The sequence below is a fragment of the Daucus carota genome, chromosome 5, assembly GCF_001625215.2.
Source record: "Daucus carota subsp. sativus chromosome 5, DH1 v3.0, whole genome shotgun sequence".
NCBI lineage: Eukaryota > Viridiplantae > Streptophyta > Magnoliopsida > Apiales > Apiaceae > Daucus > Daucus carota.
The window spans coordinates 12,308,858-12,330,353 of record NC_030385.2 but is presented as its reverse complement, the minus strand read 5'-3'; the positions used below and the strand labels follow the sequence as shown (position 1 = coordinate 12,330,353).

Below are 21,496 nucleotides of genomic sequence, written 5' to 3'. Positions count from 1 at the left end.
CTTCCTCATACCCTCTGGACGATTAACCCCCCCGACATCATCGCCAATCTCAATTACATCAACATCTGCCTCAGTCACCGGCGGTAAATCTTTGGTCGGATCCACGTCATTGGAGAGACCCATAAAGAAATCACCGGAGAGATTACTAATTGCACTACCCAATTCAAAAACATCGAGGGGAATTTGCTCCACCTGCAAAAAATAGGCAGACAGAAAGCAGACTCATATAAACGATAGAGACAAAAACAACATGATAAACAACGTAGATATAGGAGCGCATATAAAGAGCACAGATCTCGATAGAATAAGAAATAAATACACACAATAACAAGCTCTAAGTGCACTTACAGGAATATTTAAAGCACTTGTTGGTGGCGCCTCACACGACACGTCACCCACGTTTTCACCCCCATGCTTTTTCACCAAACGACGGCGGATTTTCTTGGGCGTCACCACAGAGGTTTCCACCTCATCAGATCATTTCCTTTTAATGAGCGGAATATTATCCTCAGAATCGGACGCTATAGTATTCTCATCACCCAACACCCCATCAGTCTCTTCACCTGTTATCTCCACTCCTTGCTCTGACTCGTCCGCCACATTCTCATTGCTCAAACCCACAGCACCAACTCGAGCCTTTCGCTTCTTCCGCAAATGATCAGGCACTGGAGCGTAATTCGACATGAACCCACCAAGCGAAGCCTCATCCAAGTGCCAGTTGAGTTCAGCGTCATCCATCGAATGGGACGGATATACTGCATAAAGAAAGCATAGTCATCAATCCACAAGTTAAAAACACGACACAACCTAGTCATCTAGTAAAAACAAAGTAACTCACAGATGTCCACATGCATGGGATTCATATTCGCAAACAAAAGTCATAAATAGTGTATATACAAAAAATAACTCACAATTATGCTTCTTAAGATTCTCAACATGGTAAAACTCAGAGACATCCCAAGGCTCCCCAAAAGTATGAACCAGTGCATGCAGTCCACTCATAACTTCTCGTGTATGCAACTCAGGAGGAACCTTGTACGTCAAGACACACTCAGTGGTGAACCCCGGCATGTAAGACCATTCACCTCCACGCAGCATGATAAACTCATGCCACCAGTTCTTCATGCATTTAGGTTTATTAACCGGCCGGTGACTTCCGACAGCGGTCCCTAACCTATGATTCCGCCCATACTGCACAAGTTCATAAAAAGGGTCTTTCCGCGATCCCTTCACATAGAAGATGGAAAAGAAAGCCTTGAACGTTGGTTGCCTCTTACGCCGATGACAGGCAGCTATAAACCAGAGTATTAATCGTATGGCGTTAGGTGAAAATTGCGCAGGAGAACACCTAAACTCCTGCTTGAACAAAGCGATAAAGAAACGATGGGGCCGAGTACGCAAACCAGCCTTAAAGTGGGATATGGGCATAGCGATAAACCCATCGCGGGGACGACTGTATAGACGTTCACTCTCCAGAGGCACTCTCCACTCATAATCACCCCCAATCTGAAAGGCCCTAGAAATTTTATCCCCGTGTTCAGCTACGTTAAAACTACTTGGATATTGAAGACTGTCATAGCACGCGAAACGCACATTCAACTCTCCTTCATCAAACAAAGGCGGCTCAATATCACGCTCACGGTAATAATCGTGATAACTACGGAAAAATTCCTCTTTATCCACTCGAACATTCTCAGGCACCTGAAAACGAGGCGAGTCGGCCCATGACCCGTCTTCTTTTAAAAGACTTGCTACAGTCCGTATATTAGAGTTACCCCCACCAACGGATGATCCAGTTTCGACAGCCATCTAAAAATAACCTCAAACACAAGTTAGACGCTGCTTAAAATCCCCGACCAAAAGTTCCCAAGAGATTCACCCACACACACAGAGTCAAACGACACAAAGACCCTACACATCCGAATCACAAGAATATAAACAAGGCGATACATCAACCAAACCACAGAAACGATTCACAGGCTAATATATGTAAAGCAAGCCAACGAAACAACACAAACATAAACTCTTATAAGATTCATAGATAAAGACATCAGCCCACACTACAAGCCCTAGCCAATAAAACAACAGTATTACAAGTACAGGCATACGCGATCAAAAAAGCACATGTATACCTAAAGGCACACGCAGTTAAACAGGTGGCATTATCAAGCTCTAAAAGACACAGCAAATCCAACCTAAGAAATAGTAGAAAAAATAGATATAAAACACTTACAAAACACCGAACCAAGCAATGTATCCCAATAAGCGCTCACAGTGAAACAAAATACAAAGAGAAAACAATGACACTTACAAGCTTTATAAATGAAAACGCAAGTACACACGCAGATCCTAGTTAGTAGCCCACTATGACATGAAGTTTCAAGGAACTAGTGGAGACTAATTTTACATGATTTCTAATGGAAGACATACGGCCAATAGTACACGGTTAGTCAAACAAAAGTGAGAAACTCTTCAGTTCCCCACTCAACCTCTTTCCAAAATAAAAAATAACAATAATAAAAAATAAAATTCTCACTTCTGGTTTCCAACACAACGGAAAGCCCCTAAAAATTCAATTATTTCAAGCCAAACCACATTTTACTTCGCCTTACCACAAAGTGTAAAAAATAAAAGGGAAGAAGTAACTAACCCCAGTCCAAAAATTCTCACACCCGAATTGAAACTCACCACTAATACATACCATCGTTTATTCTCTTTTCTTTTTACCCTTCCCATACCGACATAAAGCGAAAAAGACAGGACTGTTCATTCGGGTGGTAACCCACAAAAATTATTCACGATCACTCTCTTTTCCGCTGGGGGGCAAGGACCAATACCGAAGCACTGCACAAATAGTCAAATTTAAAAGCACATAAAACTTGGACAAAGATAAAAAAGAAACGAGAAACATGCAGATATAACACTAAAACAAAGTAGCAAAAACATACAAGGTAGGCGGAATACATAACAAAAAGACCTAAACGCTAGAAATAAACCATCGACATACTTAGCGGGTCACTTCGAAACATGACATTACAAAAGAAGCTAATTTGGATGTTACATTAAGGAAAACAACAAAGAGCTAGTCTAGATCCTCCATAGCGTCACCCAGGCTACCACCTTCACCAGGGAAGAGCGGAGGTTCAACATGCGGCTGGTCAGGTTCTGCAGCTTCAAGCACCAAATCCTTCACGACATCACAGAGGATAGACAACCCAGCTAGCGCCTCCTTGAACTTGCGTTTCTCCCCGGCGAGACGACCATTGTACCATTCGATCAAGCAATCCCTACGATGAGTCCACTCCTCCCTCTCCTCGGTATGGCGAGTCTGTAGTTCTCGGATAAACTCACAAGATCGAGGACCAAGGGGAGGATCCACCCATTTGTGAAACCCACAAACGTCTTCTCCGCACTCGCGATAACGCCGCCCAACATTCACACCATACCAGCGAGTCTTTTCCACGCTCATGCGACAACAATCGCACATCAAATCCAGGATCGCGTCACACTCGTCAAGGGACCTACTCATGTTGTCAAGTGCAGTGAGTGTAAGACAAGAAACCAGAGAAATAAAAGTAAAGTAAACACAGGAAGAATGGGACATGCAAAGTGAGGGGCAGAGCCCTCCCTTAAATAGACAAAACGACCAGAGGGGAAAACTCACGTGTCACCCGGGGTCGAAGAACAGACCCAAATCCCGCATACATACTTCCCCGAAGTCCACCGAAGGCAAGTAGGGGGGCAATGATAAGGGAGCATATCGCAACAGAGACACGTGTCCGAGACCCCACGAAAGCAGGCTGTGGGCCCCGGTTTAAACCTACAGTCATGACTCGGGGGGCACCTAGCAAGCCCGCCATCACGGCTCGGGGGGCATGAGGAGAAGCACGTGAGGCCGTGTAGAAGATACTATAAATACCCTGCAAGAAACGAAGGAGGGTAAGCCATTCAATACTGCACTCAAATATTATTCATAAAAGAATCAATAGACTGATTGTCACGCCGGAGGTGCTTGCCGGCCCAAACCCCCGGTCAAGCATTGTTTTGCAGGGGCCCACCATCATTTAACACAATACACGGAGGCAGCTACGTGGCCATATTTGTGGCTTTATCAGATACTACACACCAGAATAACAGAACAGGAAGGATACTCTTCATAATGCCTAAAGAGCAAATAATATTTCCCACAGAGAAAAAAATCAAAGAACTGTGATACCTTGTAAGCAGCAGGGCATCCTGGATAATCAAATTCATCTGAATCCGGCTTCCTCATTCGCTCCGGATGGAACTGTAGCCCCATAATAAACTTACCCTCTTCTGGATTATAAGCATCCGGGTCATAAAACCCCTCAACCAATCCATCAGGTACAAATGCCATCGGCACAAACCGCTGAGCCTACTTCTTAACTCCCTGATGATGATAACTATTAACCCGAATTTCCACCTTCCCCCCATCCAAAGAATCACGAAACCACTCACTCAAAGGCGTGTTCTCCACCACCCTAACCACATGTCTATGGCCATCATAAATTTCATAATCAATATGCACCACTCTCCGATATTCAGGACAGTTCCTTCCCAACTCCTTCCCAATGTCCTGATAGAGAGTACCCCCACAAGCCACATTCAAAACCTGAGCCCCCCTACAAATTCCCAAGTAAGGTATATTCCTTTCTAGACAAAGTTTTGCAAGACTCAATTCAATAGCATCTTTCTCTTTATCAATAACTGTGTCACTTGCATGCAATCTCTAAATCTCTTCTAACTCTTCTGGTAATAAGCCAGAAGCCTCAGCTTCATAGTGAGATGGATCAATGTCTTCACCTTCACATAAAAGAACCCCATGAATGGGCTCAAAGCTATCTAGCAACATGTGGACCCCAGTCACACGGGGGACTATAACAGGGACAACACCATAACGAACAATAAGATCGAGATGATATTCTCCTAAAGAACCCCATGAATGGGCTCAAAGCTATCTAGCAACATGTGGACCCCCAGTCACACGGGGGACTATAACAGGGACAACACCATAACGAACAATAAGATCGAGATGATATTCTCCTAACGAACATTATAAGTTTAATTAATTAAATTTGTAACAGAGAGATGATGAAGAAATCGATTAACACAAAATAAGCATGGTGATTACGACGTACCCACGAAGTCTACGAACTTGTTCTTGCGAAGGCTTCGTCTAGAGACGATGAGTACACGAGGCAGAATTACAGAGAGGTCAGCCATGACTGAAAATTAGTTTTTTTTTTCCTCTTAATTTTTTTATACTGTCCGATCTGACTTCTGTCTGATTTAATTAAATAAATCATATGATGCCGAATAGGAGAAGGATAAAGCGCATACAGTATTAGGTTCAATGGTGACAAATCAACTGTTCAGAAGATTTAATAGCTACACTTTTCTAACAAAAAGAGTCACACTTTATTTTATGTTAGGTCCTGGAACGATTATAGAAGGGAAAGTTGAATACAATCGTCACAAAATAATCGCGGCGAAATAATCTGATTAGAGTTTAACTTGTTAATCAGATTTTAATTAATTAATATAACAATATGTAAGTCGTTATATAATTAGTATGGTTCGTTTTAATGTCCACTAGTTCATAGAATAAATTTGACAGGAAGTATTCTAACTTAGCAAAACAAAACAACCGAATGATCAAAGCACAGTAAACTGTGGATTTAACGAATAACAAGTTTAGCACAACTTGAAAGCTTTACAACACTTTGAACAAGAACAAATGAATGAGGGGAAACCATATTTATAGGCAAAACCCTTGAACTACTAAGACAATTGTGGCAAAGACAATCCCTAGCTTGCTAAGACAATTTGACACTTTGTCTTGCTGATTTAGGCTTTGTAAGACAATAAAATAGATTGTCTACAACTAATAAGACAATCAAATCCATGGGCAAGACAATCTAGGGGAAGGTAAGACAATCTGAAAGTGCGGTAAGACAATCTGACACATTGTCTTGCTGTGTTACAATCGGCAAGACAATCATAAGGATTGTCTTGCAAGCCATCAAGGCAAGACCAAAGGAAAAAACTATTTTAAGATTATCTGCTTAATGTAAAACTAGTTTAAGATGATCTACTTAATTAATGTATTGGTGATTAAATATTAAAGTGTTTCCTGTGTTGGGGAGGGAATAGATCAAAAGGTACATTAAGTACTTCTTATCGATTCAATTCGGGAAATGTTATATAAAGAGCAAACTTTTATTTCCAGAGCCGAAAATGAATGAAAAAACGAAATTACCCTTCACATTATTTTCTCTTTTGTTGTTATTGTGTATTCACGAGACCGATTTTGTCTTTTTATGGTGTGTTTGCTCTGGAAATTGAAAGTTTGCTCTGGATATAACATTTCCCTTTAATTCATAAGCAGAAAAAGGGAACGGAATATACTCCCAGGGCTTACGGAAAAAGGAAGAAATTGCGGGAATTTGTTGACTTGCCACGTGGCATATTGACACGTGGAGAATAGTGCATGAGACAGCACTAGCATGCAAGACTGGTCAAGCTTCAGCTGGCATGCACAAGATACGTCCTGAGATCAAGGGTCGCTCTGTCTGTGCGCTCCACGCAGAAATCAGTTTTAATTGTTTAATAATCCGTCATTTTTACATTTCTTTTTTGACAAAAAAAATTGTCTGAAAATACTTATTTCATTTCTCGTTTCAAGAAAAAAAATCGAATATTTTTCAAAAAAGATATCCTTTACATACAAGTTTTTATGTTTGACTAACATATGTATACACATAAATTAATTTAATTCAGTACTTTTATTAGGACACAAGCAAACCAAATAACTAAATTTTTCTTAATATGCGTAATTTTTCCAAGAGGGACAAGTAAAAGGGGACAGAGAAAATATTTTTCAAGAACAAATGATATAATTTCTTTTGGGAAGAATTTATTGGAATTCTTTTTTGAGAAAAGTTTCTCTGAAAATTTATTCTAAAAACTTTTTCCAAGAAAAATAAATAAGAAATAGATCTGATAAATTTCTAAAATTTAAACAAATTTCAAATTATCAAACCTGTCATAAATTAAACTGAACCGTTTTTCAAATTCTGCTTAATTTTTTTACTATTTTATGTATAAAGTGTACACGGGGACGGAGTGCTGTGGCATTCCTTCGTGGACCTCTGGATTTCAGTCTGCGCCAGCAAGGAAACTTCACCCTTCTCCGTCTCATTCAAGTGAAGGGTAACTCTATTTTAGGGCATCCTTATCACCACGATGATCAATTTGAGCGGACTAGCTTGATTTGTTTCGTACCCATCTCAAAAGACCACTTGGATTGTCCGATAACGCTAGGCTCACAATTAGATAGGGGTATTCTCCATGTTCCGTCCATCTTTATATGATTCAAATCCGGTTCGACATGGAACATTAAGGTTTTTCCAAATACACAATTAAAAAAATTCGAGATTAACGTGGATTCGGGATTAGGATCTCTATGATGCCCATACTTTGATGAGATACTCCTCCCCGCTAATTAAGTAGCGATACTATTCGTGATAAGCCTAGCTTTAAGCTTTTTAAAATTAAAGAGAGGGGCCAGACGGGCAGTGAAGACTCATTCAGTAGATAGCGAGCAAGCATCAAGCATCTATTCCGATAAAAATAAAAAGCAGGAAGCACAACTTAAAGAAGCGATCCTCTATCAGAGAAAAGAGTCCCACATATATATGAGAAAAGGTCACTAACAGAGTCGAACAAAGTAAATTGCAAAGACATAATGATACTAGGGTCGGGATATCCCCGCCCTCCGAACCGGACGTGAAGGTCTACTCTCACCCGGCTCTCTGCAGGAGAATCTCCACTCACTGCTTCCCTTAATATCCTAATTAAGATTGCTTTATCATCTCCTAGAAGGCAAGAAGGCTAGAGGGTTAGTCCTTATAAGACATCACCTTCCCCAGGGGCGAATCTAGACCCAAAATCTTAGGGGGGCACCAAGCAAATTTTCAGAAAAAATCTATATATTTTCAAATTTTGGGGGGGCACTTCTATAATTTTGGGGTGAAAAAATGCAAAAAACAATTTTAGGGGGGGCACGTGTCCCCCCGTGCCTCTTCCTAGATCCGCCCCTGACCTTCCCCATGCTATTTCATCACGCTCTCCTATATCTTCTCTAGCTCTATTTCCATCATCTGCATCTTGGGATGGACATGGCTTAAAGGAATACTGCTAGAAGAAAGCCATATGCCATGATGGAGATGGACTAGTTGGGATCAACAGAATTTAAAACTGCGGAACCAACTTCTTTCACACCAGGAGACATAGTTAATACTTAGCAATAGACATAATTAACACATGCTAGGTACAGATTACGAAACCTAGATTAACCAAAGGTGCGCTCAGCCCGGTAACTAAGAAATAGGTTTGTATTTTAATTTAAATAATGAGGTCGCAATGAGGGAGTAGGCCTTTTATTTGACTAAAAGTGGGTTACAAGGAGGATATTAAACAGATAGTTGCGTTTGCTTTCACTTAGAAACTCTACAGCTAAACTGAGGGGAGATGTCAATAGAGATGGAGAATAACGATATATCAATTAATGCGGATTCTCAGATATGGCGTCATCGAAGACATTGCTCCATCCACTACCCCCTCGGTGACCAAACCTGCTTCAAAAGCCTGTGAAACAACTACTATTATGATTAAATTAAAGATTCACTAATATTTACATTCTTTGAGCTCTTAAAAAAGAAAAAAGTTATGATCAAACAAACGAAAGTAAAATGACTTCTAGCTCATAGTTCAATTAGGCCTTTAGCCTCTCTTCTTCTCATCATATGAAAGGGGCGTGGCTTTGTACATAAGGCTCCACTAAAGAGCAAGCGAAGAAAACGTAAGGATGCGCGTTAGCACTCCTGCAAAAAACAGGCCAGCTAGCGACAACCTTATTGAAAACTCAGAAAAGCCATGATCAACTCTCTTTAGTTGCTTCTTTTTGCGCTCTAGAAAGCAAATCAAGATCTTGAAGATGTTCTTTCCAAATCATTCACTTCAAGACTAGTTCTGACACACATAACATCATCTTCAACCATCCTCCACCTTCCCACCCTTTCGTTGAACTTGACAAGATTGAATATATATATCGGTTTTTCTATGATGTACCCATGGACACACAATAAGCACAAAATTTGATAATTTTTCTATGTTTTGATTGGCTTACACCTCTTTAATAATGATGACCCCCCTGCATTTACACCAACACCACCAATGAAAACACACTAATTTTATGAGTTTTAGTGCTTAGCATGTGCTCATGGGCACACACTAGACAAACCCTATATATATAATATTTATATATTAATATTATATAAACTATTGATGATAATATAACAAATTATAATTGTAATTATATAATTAGTTTGTGAATAGAAAAAGTGGTATAAAATATATTTTTAGTCGAGATAAAACTAATATAATGAGGCGGAAGGAATACTATCAAAATTTAGCATACTAGAATTATAAATTATGTGAACGGTTAAATCATTTTACGAATATTCTTGATGAGAAAAAGGGTGTTCTAAGGGCTTTGTGATTGGCCTTATAATAAGCTCAGCTTCTCAGCTTGTAAATCAGAAATAACTTATTCGTATCGTTTGCATAACAAATTTATAAGTCAATTTCTGTCATATAAACACAAGAATATAATTTCTGTCATATATACAAGAATATGAGAGGTTGAAAACCCTATCTTTTTTTTAGTTACTTATTTTTATTTTTGAAATTTGATTTTACATATTATTGAAAATCCTATCCTTTTTTTTGGTTAGTTATTGTTATTTTTGAAATTTTGATTTTCCAATCATGTAGGGTACTACTTAAAAAATAATTTATAATAATTTTATTATTATATTAATAGTTTTAATAATACCAAATAAATTGTAAATATTAAAAAATTTATCAAAATATATAAAATAAAAATTCTTACTCATAATTATCTTCTTATCTATGTCTAACGCAGTCATAATATCATAAATAAATCTTAGCACACATCCTTATACACTACAATTACACTACTAGTATTAAAAGAATGCCTCTCACGGGCCCATTTTAAGAAAATAAAAAGAAAAACAGTTATTTATAGTGCAATATACTAGTCCTATAATTTAGATAGTGAGTTTATAGTGTTTAAGGATGTGTATCAAGATTTATTCTAATATCATACGTAAGAAAATGCCGCATAGTAAAATCAGCATAATAAAATCTATCAGATCTAATTGATCGAATTGACAGTCGTCAAACACTATATTTTTTCCTGTAACTGAGTAGCACCAGATCTGAACATAACGTTTTATTTGAGCCAGCCACCAACTCTCATCACATTATAAAGAGTAGCTTTTTCATTACAATATGATTTATGAAAACAAAGTGCAGCTGGTCGTCCTAATTAACAGGACTACATTTATTTCTTACACATACATAGTAGTACTAGGTTGAACTTAATCAACTTAACATCTGACAGTAACACCGCAAGCACTGGCCGCCTTTCTGGCGCCAGGAGAGTTGACATACTTCTTGAGGTTAGGGTCTTTCACGTAGCCACAAAGGCAGGGCTTCTGCTCCCTCAGCTTGCTGCAGCAGGCAGCCGACGGTGCTTTCGATTTCGTGATCGCCTCAAGGCACGGTGAGAGCTGTATTGCAGAGCATGTCACGGCTTCCGTCACATGCACTTCCGCCACCATCAGCACCACCATCATAGCTACCGCCGCTAGTGCAACACTTTGCATGTTGTATCCTCCGTTCTTCATTGTGAATACTGTGCGGGTGAGGCGAGAAAAGAGAGAAGTGAATATTTCGAGAATTTCGATTGTGGAACTAAATTGTGCAGCTCACGATTTATAGACGAAAACAAGTACTAGAAAATAGTGTAGTGTCACAGTTGTGGTCCGTGAGGAGAACAAACAAAATTTGGTGGCCATTCACGTCAATTGACAGGAACGTTACAGGTCAAATCTTGCTTTGGAATTCTGAGAGAAAAACGGACACAGAATGACCCACTAACCACACAACGGGTCAAGCTTGGCTTATACTCCCTCTGTTCCTGTTTATATTGGGAGACGGGGACTCGGCACGCATTATAATACTCTCATAAAATATATTTTTCTAATAAATTATTTTGAATTTTTTTTCTTTTGAATAAAAATTTACTGTTCTAAACTTGTATATAAAGAAGAATTCAAAAACAAATTATGAAAATATATTTTATATGCGTCTAAACCTGTATATAAAGAAGAATTAAAAACAAATTATGAAAATATATTTTATATGCGTCTTACGTGTAGCAATGTAAACCATATATAAAGAATTGAGATGGACAAAGCGACTGTCCGAGTTGTATAAAGACCGGTGAGGGTGTCGTTTCCACTCCTTGAAACTCGCATGCATACGTATACACACCGACACAACAAAGTTCCAGTGCGCGCCTAACCGGGGACCCTTGTCGATGGTGTGGTTAGTACGATCATTTTTCGGTATTAATTAATAAGAATCCCCACTCCGATAAAGGTTTTACGTCCAAAGTTTGCTGTGGAAATATTAAGTTCTACTATCACACGGAAACTAGAATAAAAGTCCGTGCGAGGCACGGGATTCTAGTTTTTGTTGTGTTTTAAATGATATTCGCGTGTCATCATATGATTTCGAGCATAACTATTACGTCTTATTTTTTAACAGAATATATAAATATGAAATGTAACATTTGCAATCTAATAGCATTGAAAATAATAATATGTACTATATTTGAAAAAAAAAAGGATCAAAAACAACATTAGAACTGATTTTTCTATATTCAAATTCGTTAGGATATAGAGGCCACTACCATATTATCAACATGTTCAAAATTTATATTCGAAATTAATACTGAAACTTTTAGAATTTAAATATATTACACCTCATTAAAAAGACCTGTAATTTATTGTTGAAAATTATTAAATTATTTCATTCAATATGAAAATTTGTTCTTGACATGTGAATTACAATATCCTAAATCATGATTAGATAAAGATGTGTGGTCCGCGTTGTTTTATATTTATTTCTTTTTTTTAGCGTACGTTTGTGTAATAGTTAAGTGATATATGATTGACAGACCATCAACACATTCTTTTTAATCATATGTTGCACACACCTTGTATATATAATAATTGAAACATACATTGTATGTAAAAGACCCTACCTTACTTTATTATAAAAGCATCAATTGAACTACTAACCTTATAATTGTACCCGAAAAATTCCGACACGTTTGATGTGGCTTACCCTTTTAATTTTCATATCAATTATATAGTACTTCAATGTCATATAATTTTTTTTGTTAATTTAAAATTTTAGATGATTATTATTTTGATACCGCGTGTTATAATATTGTCTTGTTATAAAATATTAATTTTTTATCATTAGTTTTCTGAGCTTGTTGATTAAGACTTTTAATGATTTTTCATGTAATTGTTATCGCCTTATCGCGTCGGATTATCCATTTCAGAATTAATTATATTTTATTAGTTTAATTTGTAAATGATTAATCAATTTAATTATAGTTTGAATCATATTATTTAAGTCGTATGTTATACATTGATGGATGATATATTAAAATTATAGGTTTAAGACTTTAATATATATAACTTATTTCTCTGTGTTATTTTATTTTAAGCAAGTAAAATTTATAGCTCAATTTTTGTTAGTAGGTCTCGTAAACACGTTTTATTATTATTTGGTTGACTTTTGATTAACAACATAGAATTTTCCTAAATTCACCTTTGTATCACATGTTATAATATTTTAAATTCATATATCACCAAAATCACATCATTTAGACATATTTTCTAACACCAAATTTGATGTTTTTGTCACTATTCTTATATCTATAATTTTTTTTTTTGAAAAAATTTGGCTACACGTCGAATTCTGAATTCATAAGTTTAAAATAAAAAGTAATCTAAATAAAAATATTCTTTCAGTTATCTTATTTCATGTTCTTCAAAATATTGTAATCTCTTTACAAGTCACCTTTTATAATTAAAAAAAAATATTATGACATAGTCCATGTTGAAAGTCCGATCAATTTTTCCTTTCAAAGATGCTTAGCGAAATCTTAGTTTTTGTGCTTATTTCTCACATTTATGACTCGAGCCCAATTGTTCATATTCTTTTTCAAATTTGAATTTATTACGTAAGTAACTAATTTATGAATATTAATCTATCATGTAAAAAACATATGAGACTAACCTGAAATAATAAATTATCTCAAATAAATAAGATATTGAAAAGAATATAAATACAACAATTTTAATGTATGAGTTTAATGCTTTTGAATAAAATATTAATTGCCTGTGTAGCTCAAGTGGTTTGAGTGGTGTAATTGTAATGAAGAGAGTTTGGTTCGAGTCCGATGAATAACATTTTTTTTATATGTATGAGGATGAGTTAGGTTCGGAGTTAGGCTCAGGTTCGGAGCTAGGTAATTTATTTGCTCAGGATGGAGGCTTGACACGAACGTGTTGGGCTATTATATATATTATAAGTAGATAAGTAGATAAGTAGAAGTAGATATGACGTTAATACGATATATTACGAAATATTTGGATATATATGAGAACTTAATTATAAGTCAAAAGTAAATTTGAATTTATATATTTAGATAATTTTTTGATATTTACACTTTACCGGATATAAAAATTATCAAAATAATAATAAAATGTTGGAAAATATGAGTATAAGTCCGGTATTGGTAAGTCATATTTTGAGCATTATGACTAATGGATGTGCGAGATATATGATTCAAAGATATTCCCTTAATAATGAAAATTATTATTATTCACTGAGAATTGGCTCAAATATTATGTCATAAACTAATTTGATTTTGTTTCAGATTAATTGATATAGTGTATATCTTGATATAAATTAATTTGATTCTATTTCAAATTATTTAAGAAATAAAGTAGTTTACAAGTTTTACACCGAATGAAAAATAGTAGCGCACAAGTCTCTCTGCACCTATATATAGGTCTTTAGGGTTAAGCATCTCAAAATACCTAGCCGTCACTCTTTTTCTGTGTCCTCTCTCTTTTGGTGATAATTCTCTTACTCATTTCAAACTCGCCGAAGGTGTTGTTCTTACTAACAACACCGCAATTTTGTTTTATTCTGGGAGGCTATCAACTCAACACATATGGTGAGAGGCGAAATAGTTTAAGAAGACAATTTCGACTAGGTTCGAGGATTCGTATCTTCTTTAATATTCTTCGGTATTTGTTGTTCAATTTTATACACGATTATATTTGTTAGGTCCAAAGTATCGTAGAAGGGGGGTTGAATACGATACTCACTACAATTTAAAATTCTTTTGAATCTTGTGGATAAATAAATTGCAGTTCTGTAATGGATTTCGTGTTCCGGATATATATCGGGTCGGTTTCTGAGGATATGAAAATATTAAACCAACACACAATATTTTTCAAGGTATATCTGTATATTGATAAATACCTCGAAGGGTGCTATAAATCCAAACCCGAAGGTTGGCTACAATGGCTACTACTACGTACACTCACAAACCCTAACTTCTAAATATATATAATACAAAACTAAGCTATAGTTTATTTGTGTGTAGTAGTGTGCAAAGGCACAAAGCCATTCCACCATAAAGGTGGTGGAGAGTGTTACAAATGAGAACAAAATCCATGGGTATTTATAGGCTTCTCATTAACTAACCCTAGTTAACTTCATGAAGCCAAACTTGCGCCACCTTCATGTACACTGAACTTGCGCCTGGGATGAGTTGGCGCTTCCTTCTCTTCCACTATGTATTAGTGTGCACAAGTACTTAGCTTCTCCGCAGGATATAGCAACAACTGTGGTTACAGATATCAAGTTAGCGCCACTTGGAATATTACATCTCTAACCTTGCGCTTCAAAACAATATACACAGGTGCATACTGCAGTGAGGCTCAAGGATAATCTAGTAAATAACAACCTTGTGCCGTATGAACAAGTTCAAGTACAGGCGCTTCCCAACTTGCGCTAACTCATCGTGTATATAGTAAGCAGCTGATTCCCTGCCTTGGCCATTTTCTGTTTAGCCCAAGTTGCGCTACACACATTACTGTGACACTGATATCTCTCCTAGTTAAGGAGTTAACCAACCTGCGCTCCATCCTTCACACTACACCACTGTATACTTCTGCCTTAGTCGCAATGTAAACGCAGATTGTGTGAATGAATACTTTACATGGCCAGCTGGATTCATTCTTTGTTTCCAAACTTAATCCATGCATTTAACTCGCGTTGCAAACATAGGATACAACAGAGAGAAGAGGCACGAACACACAGAAACCCTAGGTTGCCCTAGACACATGACATCATCACATGCATGCATATAATATCTAATATAATATATTATGTTGTGATTATATTAATAAATAAAAGTATATATAAATATATACACACATATATATTTTATTTATATGAACATATAATAATATATGTACATATATTTAAATATATTCTCATATATTTAAATATATATAATATATAATTATATGTAAATACAAATACAAATATATATAAATATATAGAGAGATATATATAGTTATTCATAAATATAAATATAAACATAAATATATAAAGAAAAGTATATATAAATATATACATATATATATAATATTTATATAAACATATAGTAATATATATATACACATATATTTAAATATATTTTCATATATTTAAATATATATAATATACATATAACTATCTGAAAATATAAATATATATATACAATGATATATATATAGCTCTCTCTAAATATAAATATATTTATGCACATAATATAATATATATATACACTTAATTATATAAATGTTTATGTAACATATATATATACATATACTATATACATATATATTTATTTAAATATATATACATATAAATATACATATACATATGTTTAAAAACATATATACACATATATTATATATATTATATTTAATTAAATATACATATATACATATATATAAATATATTTGTACATATACAAATATATAAGTGCACACATATATAGAAATGTCACTTCCTCATATGGATCTGTGTGGAAGCTTTGACATATGGCATTTGAGTAGAGACTTGGCATAGCTCGCACAGACTAGGCATTTGAATTGGCTTGGCTTTGGAACAAATGACTTGTTAACTTGATCAATTTCTTCGATTGATAAATACCATGCATAACTCCGTACGTGTTGACACCTAGTGCACTGGTCTGGTTCACAAGCGACTAACACTGAAGTCAAACATTGTACCGACTTTGTCAGGAAACATTGATCAGTTGATTCCGGGTTAGTTTATGCTTCAATTGTTGATTGTAAATAACCAACCAAGATATATAGAAATATCTTTCTTCAGGGCACTAAAATCTTTCGAGTACTTGGACAACATCTTCATTGCTTCCACAATCTTGAATACTTCAATCTTTATTCTTCACTGAGGCATGAACATATTAATGAACTTCTTCCAGTGAACTTATTCATTCAAGACTGTAGATGGCTTCTTCAACCTTTGTCTTCGTATCTTCCGATTCTGGTGCAAGCGTAGTGTTAGTTACTTGTCATGTTCTATTGTTGAGTTATCATCCCTATGTAACAGATAGGGTTGCCTTTACATTTAGACTTACAATATTGTACCTGTTATTCGCACACACTTTTATTTGATTGTATTATTCACAGATTGTTTTCACTATCTTTAAGTTATTTTTATTTATTTGTGACTGATACATCAATACCTGTTTGTTTGTGGATTAATAGATCATTAGAGAACCAAACTGTGAACAACACCATGAACACGATGCCTAATCCCAACGCACAGGTCGTAGGAACTGATGGGCGTTATCAACCGATACTTAACCCTAATCCACTTGAATGATTAACTTTGAACATAATATTACATAAATAAAATAAATTATTAAAAAAAGTGTCTTCAATTAATTTATGAGTTTCTATTAATTTATAAATTTAAGTCTGTTTTGATTTATTTTTAATTTAATCCGTTTTTGATTTATTTGTCTCCTCATATTTGAATACAATCTATTAAAATTTAATGAAATTTTGTGTTATTGGTTATATTATATTAACACTGGTTTATATACTGTTAGTCAATCCAAAATTGTTATGTTGTTTCATCGATTATGCAATATATTTTAAGCAATATAATCATGAATTATACAATATATCTTAGCAATATAAATAGTAAAGCCAAGGATGCTTTAGAGTGTGATAATTATTGAATTAGGGCTTCGAAGTATGATGGACAATGTTGATTAAATGCACTAATAATGAGGGGGGGGGGGGGGATTGTCACGGCACATGGAAATGGATGTTCACGAGTCGTCATAAAAATATTTCGACAATATTCATGAAAATATTTACTCGACCGTAAGATGAAAGAAAGAAGTTATTTTGCAAAATTTTAAAAAAGTCAATAAAAAGATGTTGAAAGAGTGTTCCGTGTGTTGTAGTTTCGATTTGCAATTGTATTAAGTCTAGCATGATTTTAAGATAAAGCAGATCTCGCTAAGATAATAAGAACATGTATCATACTACATAATATAATTATTAGGATGAGAGAGACGTATTCCACTCCCTTTGACCCTCTACTAATTTATGATGATATAATAAATGACTTATGTAACACCCCAACCCGAATTACTTAATAAAAGAAAAACTTACTATAATAACATTACGAATTCATCATATAAGCTTTAGCATTTTTTTTATATAACTCCAACAAAATCATATTACACACATATGAAGTCTACTTTCATTCTTTAATACAACCCATACTTAAAAACGTACTATAAAACGTGTCATTACTAGGTGACATATAGAAAAACATATAGATAGGCCATCCCCACGTCAAATTAGCCATATGTACATCATCTAGGCAAGGTTCAGCTTCAGCTCGGTCCCACTTCTACTTATTTTTATCTTTACCCTTGCCTGCAACACAAGAAAACTATGAGCTACTTCACTTAGTAAGTAAAGTAACTGAAAATAAATAAAACACATAGGTAACTCATCATGTATGAATGCATTTCATCTTATCTTTACTATATATACATCTCGATACATTTAATTAGTGCAACCTGTGCAATTTAACATTTGCCTGCGGGACTTTCTCATCGCATAATATCCCATGGGAAACATCCTCTGGCGCCATTACCAACAGAGTGGCTCATTGTATACCTTATTCCGTTGTTGCTCTGTAGAGCTCAAGACCTAAGGCAGCCTTACTCTGCGGTATCTAATCACATAGATCTTAGATCACATAGATCTTAATAACACGGAGGAGGCAATATCAACTCATATTCAATAACCGAACACGGCCTGCCCATAACGGACTACCCTTACTAGCCTACAAAAGGCTTGGTAAAAACTCATTTTCTCATAACAGTTTACACAATTCAATATACATTCATATTCCCAATTGATCATATGCATTATTTTATATATATATATATATATATATATATATTTAGCAACATATGTTATGAATTTTTCATGATAAATACACGCAACAAGTCACGTAACTACAACCATTTCATTAATTATGAAGTAACACAAAATTGACAATCACCAAGACAGATTCAAATAAGTAATCTTGTATTTGTTGCGATTAAGTACTTTACTTACCTCAAGTCCAGCTTAAACAACAAGATACTTTCGATCAAGGTCTTTTACAATCACCTGAAATCATACATATTTTCTTTCGTCATAAATCCTTCTCTATGCCACCTATTTAATTTATAACTTTGGTTAAATCATGATTCAACCTTAAAATAAATTTAATAACTACTTATAATATTATAAGTACTATCTAAGAAGTCACAAAATAAAATATTGAAATATTATTCAATTCAAAAATATAAGTAGAAAGTGCACAAAAGCTTAACCAAAGTAATATAAGTAGTTACCTCAAAGTTGAGCTTCATTATTTTGTGAGTTAATTACACTTTGTAACCCCTAGGTTTGCTCCAAACGCATTTAGTACCTGAACTTTAAAACGTGGCAATATGAACCCTACACTTAACATTCCCGTGCAAGTTGTAACCCCTAGTCACTATTCTGTCCAAATCTGCCGTTACCTTTAATTGTTTGAGAAATAACAGTGTGTATATTAGTTTCTAACAACTACTTTACCCCCTGTGACCCCCCCAAAAATTATGTATTATATTTTAAAATTATTTCTGAACACACACAACGATATAAAAAAATTTTTTAATAATTTTTAAAATATGTATCTAGATTTAGAATGTGAAAATTTATTTTTTTTACATGAACAATGTACCTTATTTTAAAATTTTAAAATAAATACATGTCTTAAAAATTATTTTAATTTTTTCTACATTGTTGTGTGTGTTCAGAAATAATTTCAAAATATAATACATAAACTTTGAGGGGTCACAGCGGGTAAACTAGCTGTTAGAAACTAATATACACACTGTTACCTCTTATAAACAGTTAAAGTTAACGGCAGATTTGGACGGAATAGTGACTAGAGGTTACAACTTGCACGGGAATATTAAGTGTATGGTGCATATTGCCACGTTTTAAAGTTCAGGTACTAAACTGCGTTTGGAGCAAACCTACGGATTACAAAGTGTAATTAACTCTTATTTTATTATGTAATTGGATATTTATACGTGCATATAAAATATTTGAATAGGTACAGGTTGCGCATTTTAGCTGAGGATCATACAGAAGCATGTAATATTGTTCTTCTTGATAAACCCATAAGAAGAATGGTGGGCACTACTGTCCCAAAATTGATGGCAGGACTGAGTAAGAATGAAGGAAAATGTAACGATTTTCCTGATAGTATTAAAAATATTATCGGGAAAGAGTACACATTAAACATTATTTTGATCAAAGAAAATATTTTGAAAGACATTTCCATATGCTATGCTTCAGATGTATGTGATTTTAAGTGTACAAGCGAAGTTTCCAATTCAAACTTTACGTCTATGAATTTGAGCGAGGTAATTTATTCTCAAGAGAAATTATATTTCCTTAAAATTATTATTTAAAAATAAATTTACAAATTTTATTTTGGTAATATTAGGTTTTGGAGTCGGAGTATGGAACTAGCACCCCTGGGACTGGAAAATCGTCAAATAAGACTTGATTTAACATTGAGAAATATGAGAGAGAATTTGATGATATCAAGAAACAGCTGCTGAACAAAAAATTAAGCAAGAACGAGAGGTAATAATGATTAAATTATGTACTTCTTTGTACCAAAACATCACTTATATTTGCAGTATTATATCTAACAAGGGGAAGTTCTATATTTGTAGGACTAAAAGATTGAAGATTAAAGCGGTTATAATCAATATGCAATTTATTTCTCAAGTTAGTGACTTTGTTTAATATAGTAGATGTGTGGAATCTTTAGAGGATGTTTAAAATATATGAAATTTGACTACTATTGTAGAATTATTGAAATTTTCGTATTGAAACTACTTTATCTTATCAAGACTCGGTTGATTTAGTATTATTTTAATTTAACTTCATTGTTGATATTATTCAGTTATCATATTTAGGTATTTAGCTTGCAATATTATATTTATCAGATTTATTAAAATTATCACTAAAGTTTTAGAAAAAATGATTTTCTTTTAATATACGAGGACTGAGGTTTATGTTATATATAAGTCACATGTTTATTTTATTATCTTCCGGGATGGTGTTTGTTAATATGTACACTGGTGTTTGTTGATAGGTATACTGTAGTTTTACGATGTGCAATTATTGATATCGGCTATTCCGTTTAACCTGTCGTTACGTGGTTCATAAATCTAATATTATGTTATGTATAAAATATCACTTTTCATGATCAAAATTTAAGTTTTAGGTTTCAGTAATGTTGGAAAGTAATATTTATTTTGAAACTGAAGATTAAGAATAACTAATGAACTTTATAAGATATTGTAAAGCACAATGTAACCTAAATGTAATTTCGATAAAACAACACAACAAAAGGATAGGAAACAATACGTAAGTATAATACAGGAATCTACAGATTGGAGATCCGATACGAACAGACAAAGACAATCAAGATATCTGAGACGAACATCCGTCCATTGGAAGAAGTTCATTAATATGTTCAAGCCTCAGTGATGAATAAAGCTCAATCAGTTTCTGCTATCAAAGATTTCCTGAAGATCAAGTATCAAAGACCAGAAGATTCCAGTATACTCATTTTGATTATTTATAATCAAATTTATCGAAGCAACATCTAACCCGGAATGATTGATCAAGTATATTATCAAGCAAAGGATTCAAGGGATTATTTTAGTTCGAGTCGTTCGTGAACCAGACCAGTGCACAGGACGCCAGGACGTACGAACTTATTCAGTTCTATCAACGAACAATTGATCAAGTCAATCGAGCTGTTCCGTAATGTGTCGCCA

General features: G+C 34.6%; 1 protein-coding gene and 1 pseudogene across 1 annotated transcript; both read right to left on the bottom strand.

Annotated features, from left to right (window-relative positions):
• Positions 1-3,082: 3,082 nt before the first annotated feature.
• On the bottom strand, positions 3,083-5,244 carry LOC108221343 (putative glutamine amidotransferase GAT1_2.1; annotated as a pseudogene).
• A 5,078-nt stretch (positions 5,245-10,322) lies between these two features.
• On the bottom strand, positions 10,323-10,874 carry LOC108220799 (non-specific lipid-transfer protein 2). Its single transcript, XM_017394660.2, has one exon. The coding sequence runs from the start codon at positions 10,794-10,796 to the stop codon at positions 10,497-10,499; it is 300 nt and encodes a 99-aa protein (XP_017250149.1). The 5' UTR covers positions 10,797-10,874; the 3' UTR covers positions 10,323-10,496.
• Positions 10,875-21,496: the final 10,622 nt, after the last annotated feature.

Bases quoted from the DNA above. Each gene is read 5' to 3' on its own strand.
- LOC108220799 (XM_017394660.2), bottom strand. From the start codon at position 10,796: ATGAAGAACGGAGGATACAACATGCAAAGTGTTGCACTAGCGGCGGTA.